This window comes from Schistocerca nitens, chromosome 1 (genome assembly GCF_023898315.1).
Source record: "Schistocerca nitens isolate TAMUIC-IGC-003100 chromosome 1, iqSchNite1.1, whole genome shotgun sequence".
NCBI classification, from domain to species: Eukaryota; Metazoa; Arthropoda; class Insecta; order Orthoptera; family Acrididae; genus Schistocerca; species Schistocerca nitens.
In genome coordinates, this window is record NC_064614.1 from 1,315,108,686 (window position 1) to 1,315,130,894 (window position 22,209).

The 22,209-nt window shown below is 37.2% G+C and overlaps 1 protein-coding gene across 2 annotated transcripts in view; it reads left to right on the plus strand.

The window, feature by feature from the left end:
* The window catches only part of LOC126202977 (ovarian-specific serine/threonine-protein kinase Lok-like), a 202,340-nt gene that overhangs the window by 126,487 nt on the left and 53,644 nt on the right, over positions 1–22,209 (plus strand). For both annotated transcript variants that reach the window (XM_049937143.1, XM_049937132.1), the window contains exon 6: positions 7,347–7,552. In XM_049937143.1, coding sequence (XP_049793100.1) covers positions 7,347–7,552 — 206 coding nt within the window. The remainder of the gene's footprint in view (positions 1–7,346; positions 7,553–22,209) is intronic.

Genomic DNA, 22,209 nt, shown 5'->3' on the forward strand with positions numbered 1-22,209 from the left:
TGTAGACCAGATGTGGCTTGAATTCAGAGAAATAGTATCGGCAGCAATTGAGAGATTTGTACCAGAAACAACGAAACAAACATGCCAAATTTAAACAGACGCAAAATCCCCAAGATTGGAGATCTTTTACAGAAGCTTGAAATCAAGTGCGGACATCAATGCGAGATGGTTATAATAGTTTCCACAACGAAACTTTGTCTCAAAACCTGGCAGAAAATCCAAAGAGACTCCGGTCGTATGTGAAGTGTGTTACCGGCAAGAAACAATCAGTGCCTTCTCTGCATTATACCAATGGATATACTATTGAAGATATTGCTGCCAAAGCAGAGTTACTAAACGCAACCTTCTGAAATGCCTTCACTAAAGAAGACGAAGTAAATATTTCAGAATTCGAATCGAGAACAGCTGCCAACATGAGTGGTGTAGAAGTAAATATCCTTGGAGTAGTGAAGCAACTTACATCACTTAATAAAAGCAAGTCTTCTGGTCCAGACTGTATACCAGTTAGGTTCCTTTCAGAGTACGCTGATGCATTAGCTCCATACTTAATACTTAACAATCCTATACAACTGTTCGTTCAATGAAAGATCCATATCCAAAGACTGGAAAGTTCCTCAGGTCACAACAATATTCTAGAAAGGCAGAAGTAATCCACTAAATTACAGGCCCATGTCATCAACATTGATATGCAGCAGGATTTTTTATCATATATTGTGTTCGAACATTATTAATTACCTCGAAGAAAATGGTCTATTGACACACAGTCAACAAGGATTTAGAAAACATTTTTGTGAAACACATCTAGCTCTTTATTCGCTTGAAGTGTTGAGTGTAATTGACAAGGGATTTCAGATCGATTCCATATTTCTGGATTTTAGGAAGGCTTTTGACACTGTACCACACAAGCAGCTTGTAGTGAAATCACGTGCTTATGGATTATCATCTCGGCTATGTGACTGGATTTGTGATTTCCTGTCAGAGAGGTCACAGTTCATATTAATTGATGGAGAGTCATTGAGTAAAACAGAAATGATTTCTGGCATTCCTCAAGGTAGTGTTATAGGCCCTTTGCTGTTCCTTATCTATGTAAATGATTTGAGAGACAATCTGAGCAGCCGTCTTAGTTTGTTTGCAGATGACATTGTTGTTTGTCAACTAATAAAGGCATCAGAAGATCATAACAAATTGCAAAATGATTTAGAAAAGATATCTGAATGATTCCAGAATGAGATTTTCACTCTGCAGCGGAGTGTGCGCTGATATGAAACTTCCTGGCAGATTAAAACTGTGTGCCCGACCGAGACTCGAACTCGGGACCTTTGCCTTTCGCGGGCAAGTGCTCTACCAACTGAGCTACCGAAGCACGACTCACGCCCGACTCCCCCAGGCTGTGGCTAAGCCATGTCTCCGCAATATCCTTTCTTTCAGGAGTGCTAGTTCTGCATGGTTCGCAGGAGAGCTTCTGTAAAGTTTGGAAGGTAGGAGACGAGGTACTGGCAGAAGTAAAGCTGTGAGTACCGGGCGTGAGTCGTGCTTCGGTAGCTCAGTTGGTAGAGCACTTGACCGCGAAAGGCAAAGGTCCCGAGTTCGAGTCTCGGTCGGGCACACAGTTTTAATCTGCCAGGAAGTTTCATATCTGAATGGTACAAAAATTGACAGTTGACCGTAAATAATGAAAAGTGTGAGGTCATCCACATGAGTGCTGCTAAAAGGAATTTTTTGCACTTTGGTTACACGATAAATCAGTCAAATCTAAAGGTCGCAAATTCAACTAAATACCTAGGAATTACTATTACGAACAACTTAAATTGGAACACACAGAAAATTTTGTGGGGAAGGCTAACCAAAGACTGCATTTTATTGGCAGAACACTTAGAAATGTAACAAATCTACTAAGGAGACTGTCTACACTATGCTTGTCCGTCCTCTTTTAGAATACTGCTGTGTGGTGTGGGATCCTTACCATATAGGACTGACGGAGTACATCGAAAAAGTTCAAAGAAGGGTAGCACTTTTTGTATTATAGCGAAATATGAAATGATACAGGTTTTGGGCTGAACATCATTAAAAGAAAGGCGTTTTTTGTTGTGACAGAATCTTATCATGAAATTCCGATCACCAACTTTCTCCTCTGAATGTGAATATATTTTGTTGACACCGACCTACATAGGGAGAAACAATCACCACGATAAAATGCGGGAAACCAGAGCTCGTACTTCTTTCTGCGTGCTATACAAGATTGGAATAATAGAGAATTGTGAATGTGGTTCGATGAACCCTCTGCCAGGCAAATAAGTGTGATTTGCAGAGTATCCATGCAGATGTAGATGAAAACATATGCAAAGTAAACATTTGGCCACTACCAGCTTTGAACAAAATAAAAAACATTTCCACCGTGTTGACACTTTCGCCACTTTAGCACATCTGTCTAAGACAGAGAATAGAATGAAGTATCAAATTCTCTCGACGTGTTACTACACCACCTAATAACTGTGGATGAATGCTATTGTACCAGTATGACCATGAGAGAACACACCACTGAAAAAGGTGAAGACTTGACCATCATTGGGCAATGTGACGTCAGCCACTTTTTTGGACTGTAACGGTGCTGTGCTAACTAGTTGTGCTAATAAGAGGAAATCCAAAACAGTGACCTAGTACACTGCTAAACAAGTAAGCTTTTGGCCAAAAGGTCGTCTTCTGAATTAGACAAAAAACACACACACACACACACACACACACACACACACACACACACACACACACACGACCACTGTCTCTGGCTGGCCTCGAGGCTGCTGAGCCGAGCCAGATATGGTGGTCATGTGTGTCAGTTGTTTTGCCAGAATATGTGTGTGTTGGCAGTTTTTTTGTTGTGCCTGTCTGCTTCTCATTTTCATAAAATTGTCGTTATTCCATCCTGGGTTTTCCATTGTTTGATTTTTGATTTACGATGTTTCCTGAACAGCTAATATGCATACTAAAACAACTGAGGGCTCAACCTAGAGGAAAAACTGTGCATTGAAGGGTGAGGAGGAGTAACCCAAGTTTCATGGTTGCAGCTTGATTTTTTTTTCTATGGTGGTGATGAAAACTTGAGGACTACCCCTCGTATCATGCATGAGTCACCTGGTAGATGAAAGAACCTCATTGGTATAGTACCTCTTGAAGAATATCTTTGTCTAATAGGTGAATTATTTCTACATTCACATACAGTTACAAAACATACGAAGTACAAGGAAAAAAATTAACAAGTTATGCCCTTTGCTTACAATAGACACATGAAAAGCGTATTGGCACAGCCTTGACATTTAAAGAGTTTTAGTCTCATGGTAGTTACTGGTATTGAGTAGACTTTCTCGTATCATGTATCATATAGGCCTAAGTCAGTGGAATATCACAACACAAACCACTTTTGCATTATCAGATACCACCATAATACATAGCACGTTGAAGCACCATAATGTTACAGACATAATGGCTTTATGTTTTGTGAATTAATACCTTCTGTTGCTGATCTTTGAATAGACTAATGTATAGATTAGATTAGATTAGATTAGATTAATACTAGTTCCATGGATCATGAATATGATATTTCGTAATGATGTGGAACGAGTCGAATTTTCCAATACATTACATAATTAGGTTAATTTAACAACATAATTAAGTTAATATAACAACTTTATTTTTTTGTTTTTCTTTATTTTTATTTTTTATTTTTTTTAATATTTTTGTTTTTTTTCTTTTTTTCTTAATTTATATCTAAAAATTCCTCTATGGAGTAGAAGGAGTTGTCATTCAGAAATTCTTTTAATTTCTTCTTAAATACTTGTTGGTTATCTGTCAGACTTTTGATACTATTTGGTAAGTGGCCAAAGACTTTAGTGCCAGTATAATTCACCCCTTTCTGTGCCAAAGTTAGATTTAATCTTGAATAGTGAAGATCATCCTTTCTCCTAGTATTGTAGTTATGCACACTGCTATTACTTTTGAATTGGGTTTGGTTGTTAATAACAAATTTCATAAGAGAGTATCTATACTGAGAAGCTACTGTGAATATCCCTAGATCCTTAAATAAATGTCTGCAGGATGATCTTGGGTGGACTCCAGCTATTATTCTGATTACACGCTTTTGTGCAATAAATACTTTATTCCTCAGTGATGAATTACCCCAAAATATGATGCCATATGAAAGCAATGAGTGAAAATAGGCGTAGTAAGCTAATTTACTAAGATGTTTATCACCAAAATTTGCAATGACCCTTATTGCATAAGTAGCTGAAACGTTTCAGCAGATCATCAATGTGTTTCTTCCAATTTAATCTCTCATCAATGGACACACCTAAAAATTTGGAATATTCTACCTTAGCTATATGCTTCTGATTAAGGTCTATATTTATTAATGGCGTCATACCATTCACTGTATGGAACTGTATGTACTGTGTCTTATCAAAATTCAGTGAGAGTCCGTTTACAAGGAACCACTTAGTAATTTTCTGAAAGACAGTATTGACAATTTCATCAGTTAATTCTTGTTTGTCAGGTGTGATTACTATACTTGTATCATCAGCAAAGAGAACTAACTTTGCCTCTTCATGAATATAGAATGGCAAGTCATTAATATATAATAAGAACAACAAAGGGCCCAAGACTGACCCTTGTGGAACCCCATTCTTGATAGTTCCCCAGTTTGAGGAATGCGCTGATCTTTGCATGTTATGAGAACTACTTATTTCAACTTTCTGCACTCTTCCAGTTAGGTACGAATTAAACCATTTGTGCACTGTCCCACTCATGCCACAATACTTGAGCTTGTCTAGCAGAATTTCATGATTTACACAATCAAAAGCCTTTGAGAGATCACAAAAAATCCCAATGGGTGGTGTTCGGTTATTCAGATCATTCAAAATTTGACTGGTGAAAGCATATATGGCATTTTCTGTTGAAAAACCTTTCTGGAAACCAAACTGACATTTTGTTAGTACTTCATTTTTACAGATATGTGAAGCTTCTCTTGAATACATTACTTTCTCAAAAATTTTGGATAAAGCTGTTAGAAGGGAGATTGGACGGTAATTGTTGACATCAGATCTATCCCCCTTTTTATGCAAAGGTATAACAATAGCATATTTCAGTCTATCAGGGAAAATGCCCTGTTCCAGAGAGCTATTACACAGGTGGCTGAGAATCTTACTTATCTGTTGAGAACAAGCTTTTAGTATTTTGCTGGAAATGCCATCAATTCCATGTGAGTTTTTGCTTTTAAGCAAGTTTATTATTTTCCTAATTTCAGAGGGAGAAGTGGGTGAGATTTCAATTGTATCAAATTGCATAGGTATGGCCTCTTCCATTAACAGCCTAGCATCTTCTGATGAACACCTGGATCCTACTATATCCACAACATTTAGAAAATGATTATTAAAAATATTTTCAACTTCTGACTTTTTGTTCGTAAAGTTTTCATTCAATTTGATGGTAATACTGTCTTCCTCTGCTCTTGGTTGACCTGTTTCTCTTTTAATAATATTCCAAATTGTTTTAATTTTATTATCAGAGTTGCTGATTTCAGACATGATACACATACTCCTGGATTTTTTAATAACTTTTCTTAATATAACACAGTAGTTTTTATAATGTTTGATAGTTTCTGAGTCACTACTCTTTCTTCCTGTGAGATGCATTTCCCTTTTCCGGTTACAAGATATTTTTATACCCTTAGTAAGCCATGGTTTGTTACATGGTTTCTTACGAGTATATTTAACTGTTTTCTTGGGGAAGCAGTTTTCAAATGCATTTACAAAAATGTCATGAAATAAATTATGTTTTAAATTGGCATCAGGTTCATGGTACACCTCATCCCAGTCTAACTGCTGTAGGCTTTCCCTGAAATTTGCAATTGTTAAAGCGTTGACTGAACGTACTACTTTGGAGGACTATTTAGTATTGCTTAATGGAGCAATGTCATATATTGTAACTAGCTGTGCACCATGATCAGAAAGACCATTCTCAACAGGCTGAGCATTTATCTGGTTAAACTTATCTTGGTCTATAAAGAAGTTATCTATCAGTGAGCTGCTATCCTTTACCACCCGAGTAGGAAAATCAATAACGGGTGTCAAATTGAAAGAACTGAGTAATACTTCAAGGTCATTTTTCCTATTACCCTCTTTCAGAGAATCTACATTGAAGTCCCCACAAATAATAATTTGCTTCCCCCTGTCTGACAGATAGCACAACAAGGAGTCCAAATTTTTCAGAAATAGATGAAAATTTCCTGATGGGGACCTATATACAGTTTCAATTATAAATGTGCCTTTATTTAATTTAAGCTCACAGGCACATGCTTCTATATGTTTCTCTACACAAAACTTTTTTGTTTCTATACTTTTTGCACAATGATAACTTTTGACATATATGGCAACTCCTCCTTTCTCCATATTTTCTCTCATTACATGTGCAGAGCGCTTATATCCACTTACATTTACCTTATCCATATCAGTAACAATGTGGTGCTCAGACAGGCATAGTATATCTATTTCATTCTCAGCTTCTAAATCTTCTAAACAAACCAGAAGCTCATCTACTTTATTCTTTAAACTTCCAATATTTTGATGAAATATACTTACATTATTTTTAATTATACTTTTATGAGAACCTTTCCTTATTCTAACATTTGCAGTACTCTCCTGTCTGAGTTTCTCATTGTGCTTAGGCCTAGTTCCTATACCAGTGGTCACATGGTGTTCAGAGAGGCAGATTATGTCAACTGGGTTGGGTGACTTTAATTCATCAATGCAATTACCTAGGACTGAGATACAACTTGGTGGAGATAAAATTTCTGGTGATTGGTAAAAATTTATAATTGACAGCTGTGATTGGTGATCCAATCTGCTAGAATTGTGCTGTTTAATTTCTTTCCTAAACTGAAGATTTGTTTCAATCCTGACCTCTCGTAGAACTTGACATCTTTCTGTCTTACCTACCCTAAAAAAGGTGCTGCTCCAACACCTGTAACCACTGGTATTTTACCATTCATGGCAGTGCCACCCCCCTTAAATTTCCTGCTATTACCCCAGCCAGTTTCCCCTTCCCTTTCCTGTTGAGATGTAGGCCGTGCCTCCTTTCTCTCGTTGGAATTTATCTGAGAGGTGGTAAAAAGAAGAGTATCCACTATTAATGCAGATGGGTCATTGACATTGCTTTTCGAATGTAGCCCATATACTGTACCTGTTTAGTATTGTTTGTTCAGTTTCTTGATAAACTACTCATGGTAAACACTTATGCACATCAATTCAAATGATACAATAGCATGTTTTTGAAATTTTACTTTTCAAATTGTTTTGCAGCCAGAGAACATATTACTCTCCTCTGACAAAGAAGAAACCTTGATTAAGGTGTCAGACTTCGGTTTATCAAGATTTGTCACCTCGGAAATGACAACAGTCTGCGGAACACCTTTATATGCTGCCCCAGAGGTACTTGTAAAAAATGGAAGAGGGGGCTATACAATGCAAGTTGATGTTTGGAGCCTGGGCGTAATTTTATATGCATGGTAATTATCTTGAGCTGATACAGTTAAACCATTTTCATTTATAGCTCTTTATTTGTAATACAGGGATATTATAATGATTTGAAAGCAAATGAGAACATTGCAAAAACCCATTAAAAGTTCATTTTTCAAGTTAATGTGTACATTAAACAATAGTTATAACAGGTCAGATACTACCAGGAACTGACTGAATTGTTTGTATAGTTACAGCTTATCCTATAACTGCAGTTTGACAACAGCTCATTATTACATACATAATGGTCATATCAATGCTGTGGATGTGAATGGAATATAAAGTAATTACCAAAGAACACAAAGTGAGATAGAGCAAAAAAAGATTTTTGGTGTCTGCTTGGGGAGGACTAAGATTTGAATTCCAAGTCAAGCCATATCTGTGTATATGATTGCTGTATATTCGGGAAATATTGCTGTAGATTCAGGATATAGTATCTACACTGGTGTCCAAAAGTAAAGCAGCTAATCGCTATTTCTCTGTCTTTGGTCTAATACGCAGTATAATTGTACAAACTGTTAACAGATGCCTGTCTGCAATCGTGTTCTACATGGAAGGTAGCTTTTCGGTGAACGGGCAACCATACTATTTATGACATCAGGGCTCCTATCAAATGGGATAGTGTGTGCCAGGTAGTCCCACATTCCCAATTGCTATGTATACAGTCACAGGTGGGGCAGTAGGACATAAAGAAGATGCCTACCACATACTTGGCAGTGGAGGACCATAGGAAGAATGTAAGGAGGACAGTTGCAAACACATTTGGCCCGATGGCTTAATGTGATTCGTTCTGTTGTTTCTCTAATGTGCTGACAATTTATAGAGACCGAAACAGGATGCTGAAGGTCAGTGCAGAGCCAACTATGTAAGATATCAGAAAGAGAGGAGTGTTATTTGGCTGTAAGGGCATGACGGTACCAGCTTAGTACTGCATGGCAGCTGGCATTTGACCTTGTTGCATCTGTTGGACATGTTGTATTGAGACAAACAGTGACAGAAGGCTGTGGCAGAGTGACCTTTATTGTCGAAGACCTGCTGTATGTGTGTCTTCACATGTCTAGGGTGGAGTCATCAGCATACCACCTGGACATCGAACAGTCTTTTCACAGATGGGTCTCAATTTGGTCTGGAGAGTGATTCTCCTAGCATTCACATCTAAAAGCAATGTGGAACACAAATTTGAGACACAAGCGTTGTGAAAAGAGAACAATATCGAGGAGGATCCCTAATAGTGTGGGCAGGAATTATGTGGCCCACTCGAACAACTCTTCATCAAACTGTATAGGTGAATTGGCAAGGTTTAACAGCTGTTAGGTGTCGTGACGAGATTGTGGGACTTCATGTGCAGTTGTTACAAGGTGGTGTAGACCTAGAGTTTGTATTGCTGGACAACAGTGCTCTCCCAATTTGCATACCATAGAGCGTGTCTAGGGAAACAGATAGCATCACATCAGCTTCACCAACTCCCTCCTAGACTTGCGAGAAACTCTCCAGGAGGAATGGGCGTTATTGCTTCAGCATGAGATTGATGACATCATTAACAGCATGCCCTGTCGTGAGCCCTATATTGCTGCCAGAGGTGGTCACACCTCATACTGTGCACATTAGCCAGTTGTCTGAATGTTTGTGCAAATCCATTAAGTTGGAAAAAGTGAAGAAAATGTTTATCTGCCATTATGCGTATAGCAGTTATTTATGTTCTGCATTCTTTTCATTGCTTCAACTTTATGCTGTTTTGTGGCAAAATAAATGCAACCTTGCAAAATTTCCATTTGTTGCTTTAATTTTGGACACCAGTATAATGGGGAGGACTACTAAAAGTCAAGCCATCTCGCTATATGTGATGGCTGTAGAGTCGGCAGTAAATTTTTATTTTTTCTCAGGTTTAAAAAATCCAGTATAAATAACCTCTCTGACGGACAGCAATAAGAATTTGAATGGAAATTGGGGCCATAAGGCAAGGCAAATCTTATGGGGTGTCATGTAACTCACACCATTAATGCAGTATACAGACAAAGAGCATCATTATACAGCAAGTGTCGCATAAGACTCAAATTTCTATGATATGTTTTATGTCATCGGAGTGCTTGATGTAATGATTGGTGGAAGGGGTGGCGTTTATGTTGATACAAGATGCAATCGACCCTTGTCTGGCTGATTTCACATTTCTTGTCTATATGTCTCGTGCCACAGCGCAGTGATAAATGTAATCTGAACAGCCTCTTCATGTGCTCTGTCAGCTGCAGTACTACTCCTCATCCTGTGAAGTTTTTAGCATAGTGTTCACACCAGTGTTTTGAGAAACCATCTTAACTGTGCGTCACCCACAAGTGATGAGGTTAGATGTCTCCATGCTGTCATAAAATTCTGATGTAATTTCTTAAAACATTCACCATACAGAGCAGCATGTCTAACTTTTTCCTCACCAGTGTAAAACTCTGTGCCCAAGAGGCATTGAAGCAGAAATGAGAGATGTCATGTGGTATGGATAAATTGACCCACAATAAGATTTATTGTTAGCCCTGTTGGAAAGATAACTGCAACCAAAATATTACAAAAACATTGAACACCAATTTTAAACGTGGATTACGGAATGTAGTTGATTTAATCAGGTGATGCTGAGAGAATTAGATTACAAAATGAGACACAAAAAGTAGTACATGACATTTATTTATCTATTTGCTTATTTAGCCTGACCAGATTAGGGTTTCAAGGCCCTCTCTTGCATCTGACCAGGAACAACACACACAGATATATTACCAAAACATTTATGAAAATGATAACAATCTTAGAGATGCTAATAATAATAATAATAATAATAATAATAATAATAAACCCCGTGGAGGCCCGGGAAAAGAATAGGCCTCCGGTATGTTCTGCCAGTCGTAAAAGGCGACGAAAAGAACAAACCACTAATAGGGCTAACCCCCCTTTTAGTGTGATTACTTGGTTCAGGACAGAACTAAAGAAGCCTCGGACAAGCGCCGTCATGGTCGGGGACGGCGCTTGAACCCTATGCCCGCCCACAATGGTAATGACACTGCTAGCCAACTGGAAAATGATTTAAATCCAAATAGAGGTGTTTTGCAGGATATGCTTCCTGCAACCACCCTAGAAGGAAAACAAAGACAGAGGATGAGATGGTCAGATGAAGTTAATCGACACCTCATGTTCTGTTATTACCAAGCAACAAACCTAGGAACCAACACAACTGGATACAGATCACAAGTATACACAACATTTATTACCAGATACCCAGAATTAAAATTTTTAACAGAACAACGTCTAGCTGATCAGATTCGTGTAATAATAAAAAATAACAGGATACCCCAGTCAGAATTAGAAAACATCAAACAACAAGTACAACAAATACTGGAACAAAATAATGTGCAATTAGAAGAAGAAGAAAATACAGTAATGGACTCAAACATCCCAGAGCAAACAAACAAAGAACAACACGCATCAATTAAACAATCAGAGGAAAATGAAATTTTAAGACAGCCACCAGCACAAGCACAAATAGAACACGAAGTGACACACATGTTAGATATAGAAGAAAAATTTCAGTTGACATATATAGAATACAAAGACACAAATACAGACATTAGACCATTCTTGCATAGACCACCAAATAGCCCACAAGTCGAAACAACAATAAAAACTATCAACACAATCATACACAACAAAATAAATGAATACACAACTATGGAAGAGTTACAACTACTGGTTTATGTAGGAGCACTCACTACACTAAATATACACACTAGGCAGATATCAGAACCAACCAACACACAGAAGAAACCCACAAAACCAGCATGGCAACACAGGCTACAGATCAGAATAGAAAAACTGAGAAAAGACATTGGACAGTTAACACAATTTATAAGAAATGAAATATCAGACAAAAAACGAAAAAGGTTAGGTAAAATCTCACAACAAGAAGCAATAGAGCAATTAGATGAAAAGAAGCAAAAATTACAAGCTTTGGCGAAACGACTTAGAAGATACAAAAAAAGTGAAAATAGAAGGAAACAAAACCAAACATTCAACACAAACCAAAAGAAATTTTACCAAACAATAGATAACACACACATAAAAATAGACAATCCACCAAACATAAGAGACATGGAACACTTCTGGAGCAGCATATGGTCAAACCCGGTACAACATAACAGGCATGCACGGTGGATACAAGCAGAAACAGATACATACAAGATGATACCACAAATGCCTGAAGTGATAATTTTGCAACATGAAGTCACCCGAGCAATTAATTCTACGCACAATTGGAAAGCCCCTGGAAATGATAAAATAGCAAATTTCTGGCTAAAGAAGTTCACCTCAACACATTCACATCTAACTAAATTATTTAACAGTTACATTGCAGAACCATACATATTCCCTGATACACTTACACATGGAATAACTTATCTGAAACCTAAAGATCAAGCAGACACAGCAAACCCAGCTAAATATCGCCCCATAACATGCCTACCAACAATCTACAAAATATTAACTTCAGTCATTACACAGAAATTAATGACACATACAACACAGAACAAAATTATAAATGAAGAACAAAAAGGCTGCTGCAAAGGAGCGCGAGGATGTAAAGAGCAACTGATAATAGATGCAGAGGTGACATATCAAGCTAAAACTAAACAAAGGTCTCTACACTACGCATACATTGATTACCAAAAAGCTTTTGATAGTGTACCCCACTCATGGTTACTACAAATATTGGAAATATACAAAGTAGATCCTAAATTGATACAGTTCCTAAACATAGTAATGAAAAACTGGAAAACCACACTTAATATCCAAACAAATTCAGATAATATCACATCACAGCCAATACAGATTAAGCGTGGAATATACCAAGGAGACTCATTAAGTCCTTTCTGGTTCTGCCTTGCTCTGAACCCACTATCCAACATGCTAAATAATACAAATTATGGATACAATATTACTGGAACATACCCACACAAAATCACACATTTGCTATACATGGATGATCTAAAACTACTGGCAGCAACAAATCAACAACTCAACCAATTACTAAAGATAACAGAAGTATTCAGCAATGATATAAGTATGGCGTTTGGAACAGACAAATGTAAGAAAAATAGCATAGTCAAGGGAAAACACACTAAACAAGAAGATTACATATTGGATAACCACAGCGACTGCATAGAAGCGATGGAAAAAACGGATGCCTATAAATATCTAGGATACAGACAAAAAATAGGAATAGATAATACAAATATTAAAGAAGAACTAAAAGAAAAATATAGACAAAGACTAACAAAAATACTGAAAACAGAATTGACAGCAAGAAACAAGACCAAAGCTATAAATACTTATGCCATACCAATATTGACCTACTCATGTGGAGTAGTGAAATGGAGTAACACAGACCTAGAAGCACTCAATACACTTACACGATCACAATGCCATAAATATAGAATACATCACATACATTCAGCAACAGAAAGATTCACATTAAGCAGAAAGGAAGGAGGAAGGGGATTTATCGATATAAAAAACCTACATTATGGACAGGTAGACAATTTAAGAAAATTCTTTATAGAACGAGCAGAAACTAGCAAAATACACAAAGCAATCACTCATATAAATACATCGGCTACACCACTACAATTTCATAACCACCTCTACAACCCGTTAGACCACATAACATCAACAGATACGAAGAAAGTAAATTGGAAAAAGAAAACACTTCATGGCAAGCACCCGTATCATCTAACACAGCCACACATCGATCAAGACGCATCCAACACATGGCTAAGAAAAGGCAATATATACAGTGAGACAGAAGGATTCATGATTGCAATACAGGATCAAACAATAAACACCAGGTATTACAGCAAGCATATTATTAAAGATCCCAATACCACAACAGATAAATGCAGACTTTGTAAACAACAAATAGAAACAGTAGATCACATCACAAGCGGATGTACAATACTAGCAAATACAGAATACCCCAGAAGACATGACAATGTCGCAAAAATAATACATCAACAGCTTGCCTTACAACATAAACTTTTAAAACAACAAGTTCCTACATACAAGTATGCACCACAAAATGTACTGGAGAATGATGAATACAAATTATACTGGAACAGAACCATTATAACAGATAAAACAACGCCACATAACAAACCTGACATCATACTCACCAATAAAAAGAAGAAATTAACACAACTAATCGAAATATCCATACCCAATACAACAAATATACAAAAGAAAACAGGAGAAAAAATTGAAAAATACATCCAACTGGCTGAGGAAGTCAAAGACATGTGGCATCAGGATAAAGTTGACATCATACCAATTATACTATCAACTACAGGAGTCATACCACACAATATCCACCAGTACATCAATGCAATAGAGCTACATCCAAACGTATATATACAACTACAGAAATCAGTAATTATTGATACATGTTCAATTACCCGAAAGTTCCTAAATGCAATATAACACATACCATACAGTTAAAAGGAAGTGACGCCTGATCAAGGTCCGCGTCACTTTTCATTTTTAACCAGACTTAACGTCTGAGAGGGTAAGGAATAATAATAATAATAAAATACAAAATATTAACTTCAATCATTAAACAGAAATTAATTACACATACAACACAGAACAAAATTATAAATGAAGAGCAAAAAGGCTGTTGCAAAGGAGCACGAGGATGTAAAGAGCAACTGATAATAGATGCAGAGGTGACATATCAAGCTAAAACTAAATAAAGGTCGCTACACTACGCATACATTGATTACCAAAAAGCTTTTGATAGTGTACCCCACTCATGGTTACTACAAATATTGGAAATATACAAAATAGATCCTAAATTGATACAGTTCCTAAACATAGTAATGAAAAATTGGAAAACCACACTTAATATCCAAACAAATTCAAATAATATCACATCACAGCCAATACAGATTAAGCGTGGAATATACCAAGGAGACTCATTAAGTCCTTTCTGGTTCTGCCTTGCTCTGAACCCACTATCCAACATGCTAAATAATACAAATTATGGATACAATATTACTGGAACATACCCACACAAAATCACACATTTGCTATACATGGATGATCTAAAACTACTGGCAGCAACAAATCAACAACTCAACCAATTACTAAAGATAACAGAAGTATTCAGCAATGATATAAGTATGGCTTTTGGAACAGACAAATGTAAGAAAAATAGCATAGTCAAGGGAAAACACACTAAACAAGAAGATTACATATTGGATAACCACAGCGACTGCATAGAAGCGATGGAAAAAACGGATGCTTATAAATATCTAGGATACAGACAAAAAATAGGAATAGATAATACAAATATTAAAGAAGAACTAAAAGAAAAATATAGACAAAGACTAACAAAAATACTGAAAACAGAATTGACAGCAAGAAACAAGACAAAAGCTATAAATACTTATGCCATACCAATATTGACCTACTCATTTGGAGTAGTGAAATGGAGTAACACAGACCTAGAAGCACTCAATACACTTACACGATCACAATGCCACAAATATAGAATACATCACATACATTCAGCAACAGAAAGATTCACATTAAGCAGAAAGGAAGGAGGAAGGGGATTTATCGATATAAAAAACCTACATTATGGACAGGTAGACAATTTAAGAAAATTCTTTATAGAACGAGCAGAAACTAGCAAAATACACAAAGCAATCACTCATATAAATACATCGGCTACACCACTACAATTTCATAACCACCTCTACAACCCTTTAGACCACATAACATCAACAGATACGAAGAAAGTAAATTGGAAAAAGAAAACACTTCATGGCAAGCACCCGTATCATCTAACACAGCCACACATCGATCAAGACGCATCCAACACATGGCTAAGAAAAGGCAATATATACAGTGAGACAGAAGGATTCATGATTGCAATACAGGATCAAACAATAAACACCAGGTATTACAGCAAGCATATTATTAAAGATCCCAATACCACAACAGATAAATGCAGACTTTGTAAACAACAAATAGAAACAGTAGATCACATCACAAGCGGATGTACAATACTAGCAAATACAGAATACCCCAGAAGACATGACAATGTCGCAAAAATAATACATCAACAGCTTGCCTTACAACATAAACTTTTAAAACAACAAGTTCCTACATACAAGTATGCACCACAAAATGTACTGGAGAATGATGAATACAAATTATACTGGAACAGAACCATTATAACAGATAAAACAACGCCACATAACAAACCTGACATCATACTCACCAATAAAAAGAAGAAATTAACACAACTAATCGAAATATCCATACCCAATACAACAAATATACAAAAGAAAACAGGAGAAAAAATTGAAAAATACATCCAACTGGCTGAGGAAGTCAAAGACATGTGGCATCAGGATAAAGTTGACATCATACCAATTATACTATCAACTACAGGAGCCATACCACACAATATCCACCAGTACATCAATGCAATACAGCTACATCCAAACATATATATACAACTACAGAAATCCGTAATTATTGATACATGTTCAATTACCCGAAAGTTCCTAAATGCAATATAACACATACCGTACAGTTAATAGGAAGTGACGCTTGATCAAGGTCCGCGTCACTTTCCATTCTCAACCAGACTTAACGTCTGAGAAAATAAAGAAATAATAATAATAATAGGCCTTCGGTATGTTCTGCCAGTCGTAAAAGGCGACAAAAAGAACAAACCACTAATAGGGCTAACCCACCTTTTAGTGTGATTAGTTGGTTCAGGACAGAACTAATGAAGCCTCGGACAAGCGCTGTCATGGTCGGGGACGATGCTTGAACCCTATTCCCGTCCACAATGGTAATGACACTGATAGCCACACGGAAAATGATTTAAATCCAAATAGAGGTGTTTTGCAGGATATGCTTCCTGCAACCACTCTAGAAGGAAAACAAAGACAGAGGATAAGATGGTCAGATGAAGTTAACTAACACCTCATGTTCTGTTATTACCAAGCAACAAACTTAGGAACCAACACAACTGGATACAGATCACAAGTATACACAAAATTTATTACCAGATACCCAGAATTAAAATTTTTTAACAGAACAACGACTAGCTGATCAGATCCGTGTAATAACCAAAAATAACAGGATACCCCAGTCAGAATTAGAAAACATCAAGCAACAAGTACAGCAAATACTGGAACAAAATAATGTGCAATCAGAAGAACAAAATACAGTAATGGACTCAAACATCCCAGAACAAACAAACAATCAACAACACACATCAGTTAAACAATCACAGGAAAACGAAATCTTAAAACAGCCACCAGAACAAGCACAAATATAGAAGAAAAAATTCAACTGACATATATAGAATACAAAGACACAAATACAGACATTAGACCATTCTTGCATAGACCCCCAAATAACCCACAAGTCGAAACAACAACAACAGCTACTATCAACACAATCATACACAACAAAATAAATGAAAATACAACTATGGAAGAACTACAACTACTGGTTTATATAGGAGTACTCACTGCAGTAAATATACACACTAGGCAGCGATCAGAACCAACCGACACACAGAAGAAACCCACAAAACTAGCATGGCAACACAGGCTACAGATCACAATAGAAAAACAGAGAAAAGAAATCGGACAGCTAACACAATTTATAAGAAAAGAAAAATCAGACAAAAGGTTAAATCTCACAACAAGAAGCGATGGAGCAATTAGATGAAAAGAAGCAGAAATTACAAACATTGGCCAAACGACTTAGAAGATACAAAAAAAGTGAAAATAGAAGGAAACAAAACCAAACATTCAACACAAACCAAAAGAAATTTTATCAGACAATAGATGACGCACACATTAAAATAGACAATCCACCAAACATAACAGACATGGAACACTTCTGGAGCAACATATGGTCAAACTCGGTACAACGTAACAGACATGCATGGTGGATACAAGCAGAAACACACACATACAAGATGGTACCACAAATGCCTGAAGTGATAATTTTGCAACGTCAAGTCAGCCGAGCAATTAATTCTACGCACAATTGGAAAGCCCCTGGTGGAAAAGATAAAATAGCAAATATCTGGCTAAAGAAGTTCACCTCAACACATTCACATCTAACTAAATTATTTAAGTTACATTGCAGACCCATACACATTCCCTGATACACTTACACAAGGAATAACTTATCTGAAACCTAAAGATCAAGCAGACACAGCAAACCCAGCAAAATATCGCACCATATCATGCCTACCAACAATATACAAAATATTAACTTCAGTCATTACACAGAAATTAATGACACATACAACACAGAACAAAATTATAAATGAAGAACAAAAAGGCTGCTGCAAAGTAGCACGAGGATGTAAAGTGCAACTGATAATAGATGCAGAGGTGACATATCACTACACTACGCATACATTGATTACCAAAAAGCTTTTGATAGTGTACCCCACTCATGGTTACTACAGATATTGGAAATATACAAAGTAGATCCTAAATTGATACAGTTCCTAAACATAGCAATGAAAAATTGGAAAACCACACTTAATATCCAAACAAATTCAAATAATATCACATCACAGCCAATACAGATTAAGCGTGAAATATACCAAGGAGACTCATTAAGCCCTTTCTGGTTCTGCCTTGCTCTGAACCCACTATCCAACACGCTAAACAATAAAAATTATGGATATGATATTACTGGAACATACCAACACAAAATCACACATTTGCTATACATGGATGATCTAAAACTACTGGCAGCAACAAATCAACAACTCAACCAATTACTAAACATAACAGAAGTATTCAGCAATGACATAAATATGGCTTTCGGAACAGACAAATGTAAGAAAAATAGCATAGTGAAGGGAAAACACACTAAACAAGATTATTACTTATTGGGTAACCACAGCGACTGTATAGAAGCGATGGAAAAAACAGATGTCTATAAATATCTAGGATACAGGCAAAAACTGGGAATACATAATACAAATATTAAAGAAGAACTAAAAGAAAAATATAGACAAAGACTAACAAAAATACTGAAAACAGAATTGACAGCAAGAAACAAGACAAAAGCTATAAATACTTATGCTATACCAATATTGACCTATTCATTTGGAGTAGTGAAATGGAGTAACACAGAACTAGAAGCACTCAATACACTTACACGATCACAATGCCGCAAATATAGAATACATCACATCCATTCAGCAACAGAAAGATTCACATTAAGCAGAAAGGAAGGAGGAAGGGGATTTATCGACATAAAAACCTACATTATACACAGGTCGACAATTTAAGAAAATTCTTTATAGAACGAGCAGAAACTAGCAAAATACACAAAGCAGTCACTCATATAAATACATCGGCAACACCATTGCAATTTCATAACCACTTCTACAACCCCTTAGATCACATAACATCAACAGATACGAAGAAAATAAATTGGAAAAAGAAAACACTACATTGCAAGCGCCTGTATCATCTAACACAGCCACACATCGATAAAGACACATCCAACACATGGCTAAGAAAAGGCAATATATACAGTGAGATGGAAGGATTCATGATTGCAATACAGGATCAAACAATAAACACCAGATATTACAGCAAGCATATTATTAAAGATCCCAATACCACAACAGATAAATGCAGACTTTGCAAACAACAAATAGAAACAGTAGATCACATCAAAAGCGGATGTACAATACTAGCAAATACAGAATACTCCAGAAGACATGACAATGTAGCAAAAATAATACATCAACAACTTGCCATACAACATAAACTAATAAAACAACATGTTCCCACATACAAGTATGCACCACAAAATGTACTGGAGAATGATGAATACAAATTATACTGGAATAGAACCATTATAACAGATAAAACACCACCACATAACAAACCTGACATCATACTCACCAATTAAAAAGAATAAATTAACACAACTAACCGAAATATACATACCCAACACAACAAATATACAGAAGAAAACAGGAGAAAAAATTGAAAAATGCATCCAACTGGCTGAGGAAGTCAAGGACATGTGGCATCAGGATAAAGTTGACATTATACCAATAATACTATCAACTACAGGAGTCATACCACACAATATCCACCAGTACATCAACGCAATACAGCTACATCCAAACATATATATACAACTACAGAAATCTGTAATTACTGATACATGTTCAACTACCCGAAAGTTCCTAAATGCAATGTAACAGATACCGCACAGTTAATAGGAAGTCACGCTTGATCAAGGTCCGCGTCACTTTCCATTTTTAACCAGACATAACACCTGAGAAAGGAAAGAAATAATAATAGTAATAGTTCAGAATAATTAAAGTAAGGATAAATGGCAATAATAACAGTAATAATGAAACAAACTGCATAAAAAATAATATATACTAGTTTAGAACAACTTAAATTTTGTTTAGTACTGTCTGAGAAAGAAAGGAAGAAGAACAAGAAAATTCGAATGACAGTAATAGTGGCTGTTAGGAGAGGACTTGATATAAGTAAATAACTCTGTAAGTGATAAAGGGAAAAGTAGGGGGAGGGGGGTTGAAGAGTGTGGGCTGCAGACCAGTATGTGGGAGAGATAGCTATTGCAAGAGAAGGTGAGCCATTAGCTGCTTTTGAAGCCTGGAAGTGATTTAATTTCTCTGATGTTTTGAGGAAGATTGTTCCAAAGTCAGGTTCTGGATTCAGAAAATGATTTAGAAAACATGACAGTGTTGGGTGGTGGTACTGAGAGGATCTTACTTTGTTGAGATCCAGTATTTCTGCTGTGCTGTTCAGATAGTAATGTAATAGCTGAGGATAAGTAAGATAGTTGATGGAGTAAACATAAAGTGTGGTAGTCCCTAAGTTTATCAGCACATAGCCACGATAATTGTTCATAGGCTGGAGTTATATGATCATAATAACGAATGTCACAAATATATCGGATGCAAGCATTCATTGCCAGTTCGAGCCTGCGAGAGTTTTCATACAAAAGTCCTTGAAGAATAGCATCGCCATAGTTGAGAATAGGAAGTGTTAGAGATTCTACGAGCTGCTTCTTAAGCTCGAATGGAAATACTTTTTTATATGTCCGTAGACAATGAAGGGATGCAGAAACTTTCTTGCAGACTGCAGTAGTGTGTTCAGTCCAGTCTAGGTCCAGGATTATCCCTAAGTTCTTTGCAGAAGGAGAAATGGTTATTTCTGTGCCATTTAAAATTACGCATGGAAGAGATTCTCTGTGCTGTTTTGTAATAAGTCTTTTATGCTCAATTAAGATTGCTTGCGTTTTGGAAGGGTTTAGTTTCAGACTTAAGTTCTGCGAACATTGTGATAAAGAAAGTAAGTCAGCATTTACATTATCGATGGCTGTGTGCAGGTTTGTTGGACTTGCACTGTGATACAACTGAAGGTCATCAGCGTATAGGTGGTATCTACAGTGGGAGAGAATAGTTGACACATCATTAACATATAATGAGAAAAGTAATAGGCCCAATACTGTGTTGAGTGGTACTTAAGTAAATAAATTAGTGAAATCAAAGTGAACTAGAAATTAGAATATAAATGAAAAACTTGGTTTAGTTTAGAGAGTTACATACTGGCACACAGCGGGCACAACAGCAGAGCAGAAGAGACAATGACCGTGAAGTCAGCAAGTTCCACATAAGCGGGCGCTGTCGATTCAGCCGTCAGGGCATCGCCCGAGCGGCTCACGTGTTTCTCAGTTGTCGTATGTGAGCAACGGCCCTCGCCTACATCCCAAGAGCCAATGACCGACGTAAAGAAGATTCTTCGAGAAGCTATTCAACGTGACAGAAGAGGCAATACTCGGCTCACGTGTTTCTCAGTCGTCACATGGGATCAAAAGCCCTCGCCTACATTCCAAGAGCCAATGACCGACGTTAAGAAGATTCTTCGAGGAGCTTCTCAACGTGACAGAAGAGGCAATGACCGTGAAGTCATTCACCTCCAGTAAACTGAAGTGAATAAATACGCGAGACGCAGTGGGCCAGACAGATGAAGACGGAGACGGAGACGGGGACGGAGACGAAGACGAGAGACGAAGGAAGAAAAGAAGAATAGCATTAGTTTTCTGTCAGTTTCGGTGCTGAAGACCGTCATGCAAGAAGAGTCTACATCATGCATAGACGCACAAAGTCCGCCGCTGTAATGGAATAGCAAGCAGCAGCCGCGGCGCCAGAAGACAGAAGTTAAAAGGTATTTGAAGTCTGATTTTTACGTACCCGGGTGACTCGTGAGGACGGGAAGGAGACTGCCTCACCTCAGCAGTCACCTGTGACCTGACAGCCGAACACTGGCAAGCGGGAGTCTGTGGTTCGAGTCTGGGACACTGGCCTTGCCCCGCCGCGCCACTCTGCTGGTCGACGCAGAACACACGCGGCCGCTTAGAGAAGAGAAACACTGGGACGCCACACCCAAGGTATCATCCGATGCACGATTTTGCTCGCAATAATTAAACGGGCCACCTCGCGCTGCGCGTCTCCAGTCAACTGGGCGAGACGGCGACACGAGATACACACCGCTACGCGTAATCAGAC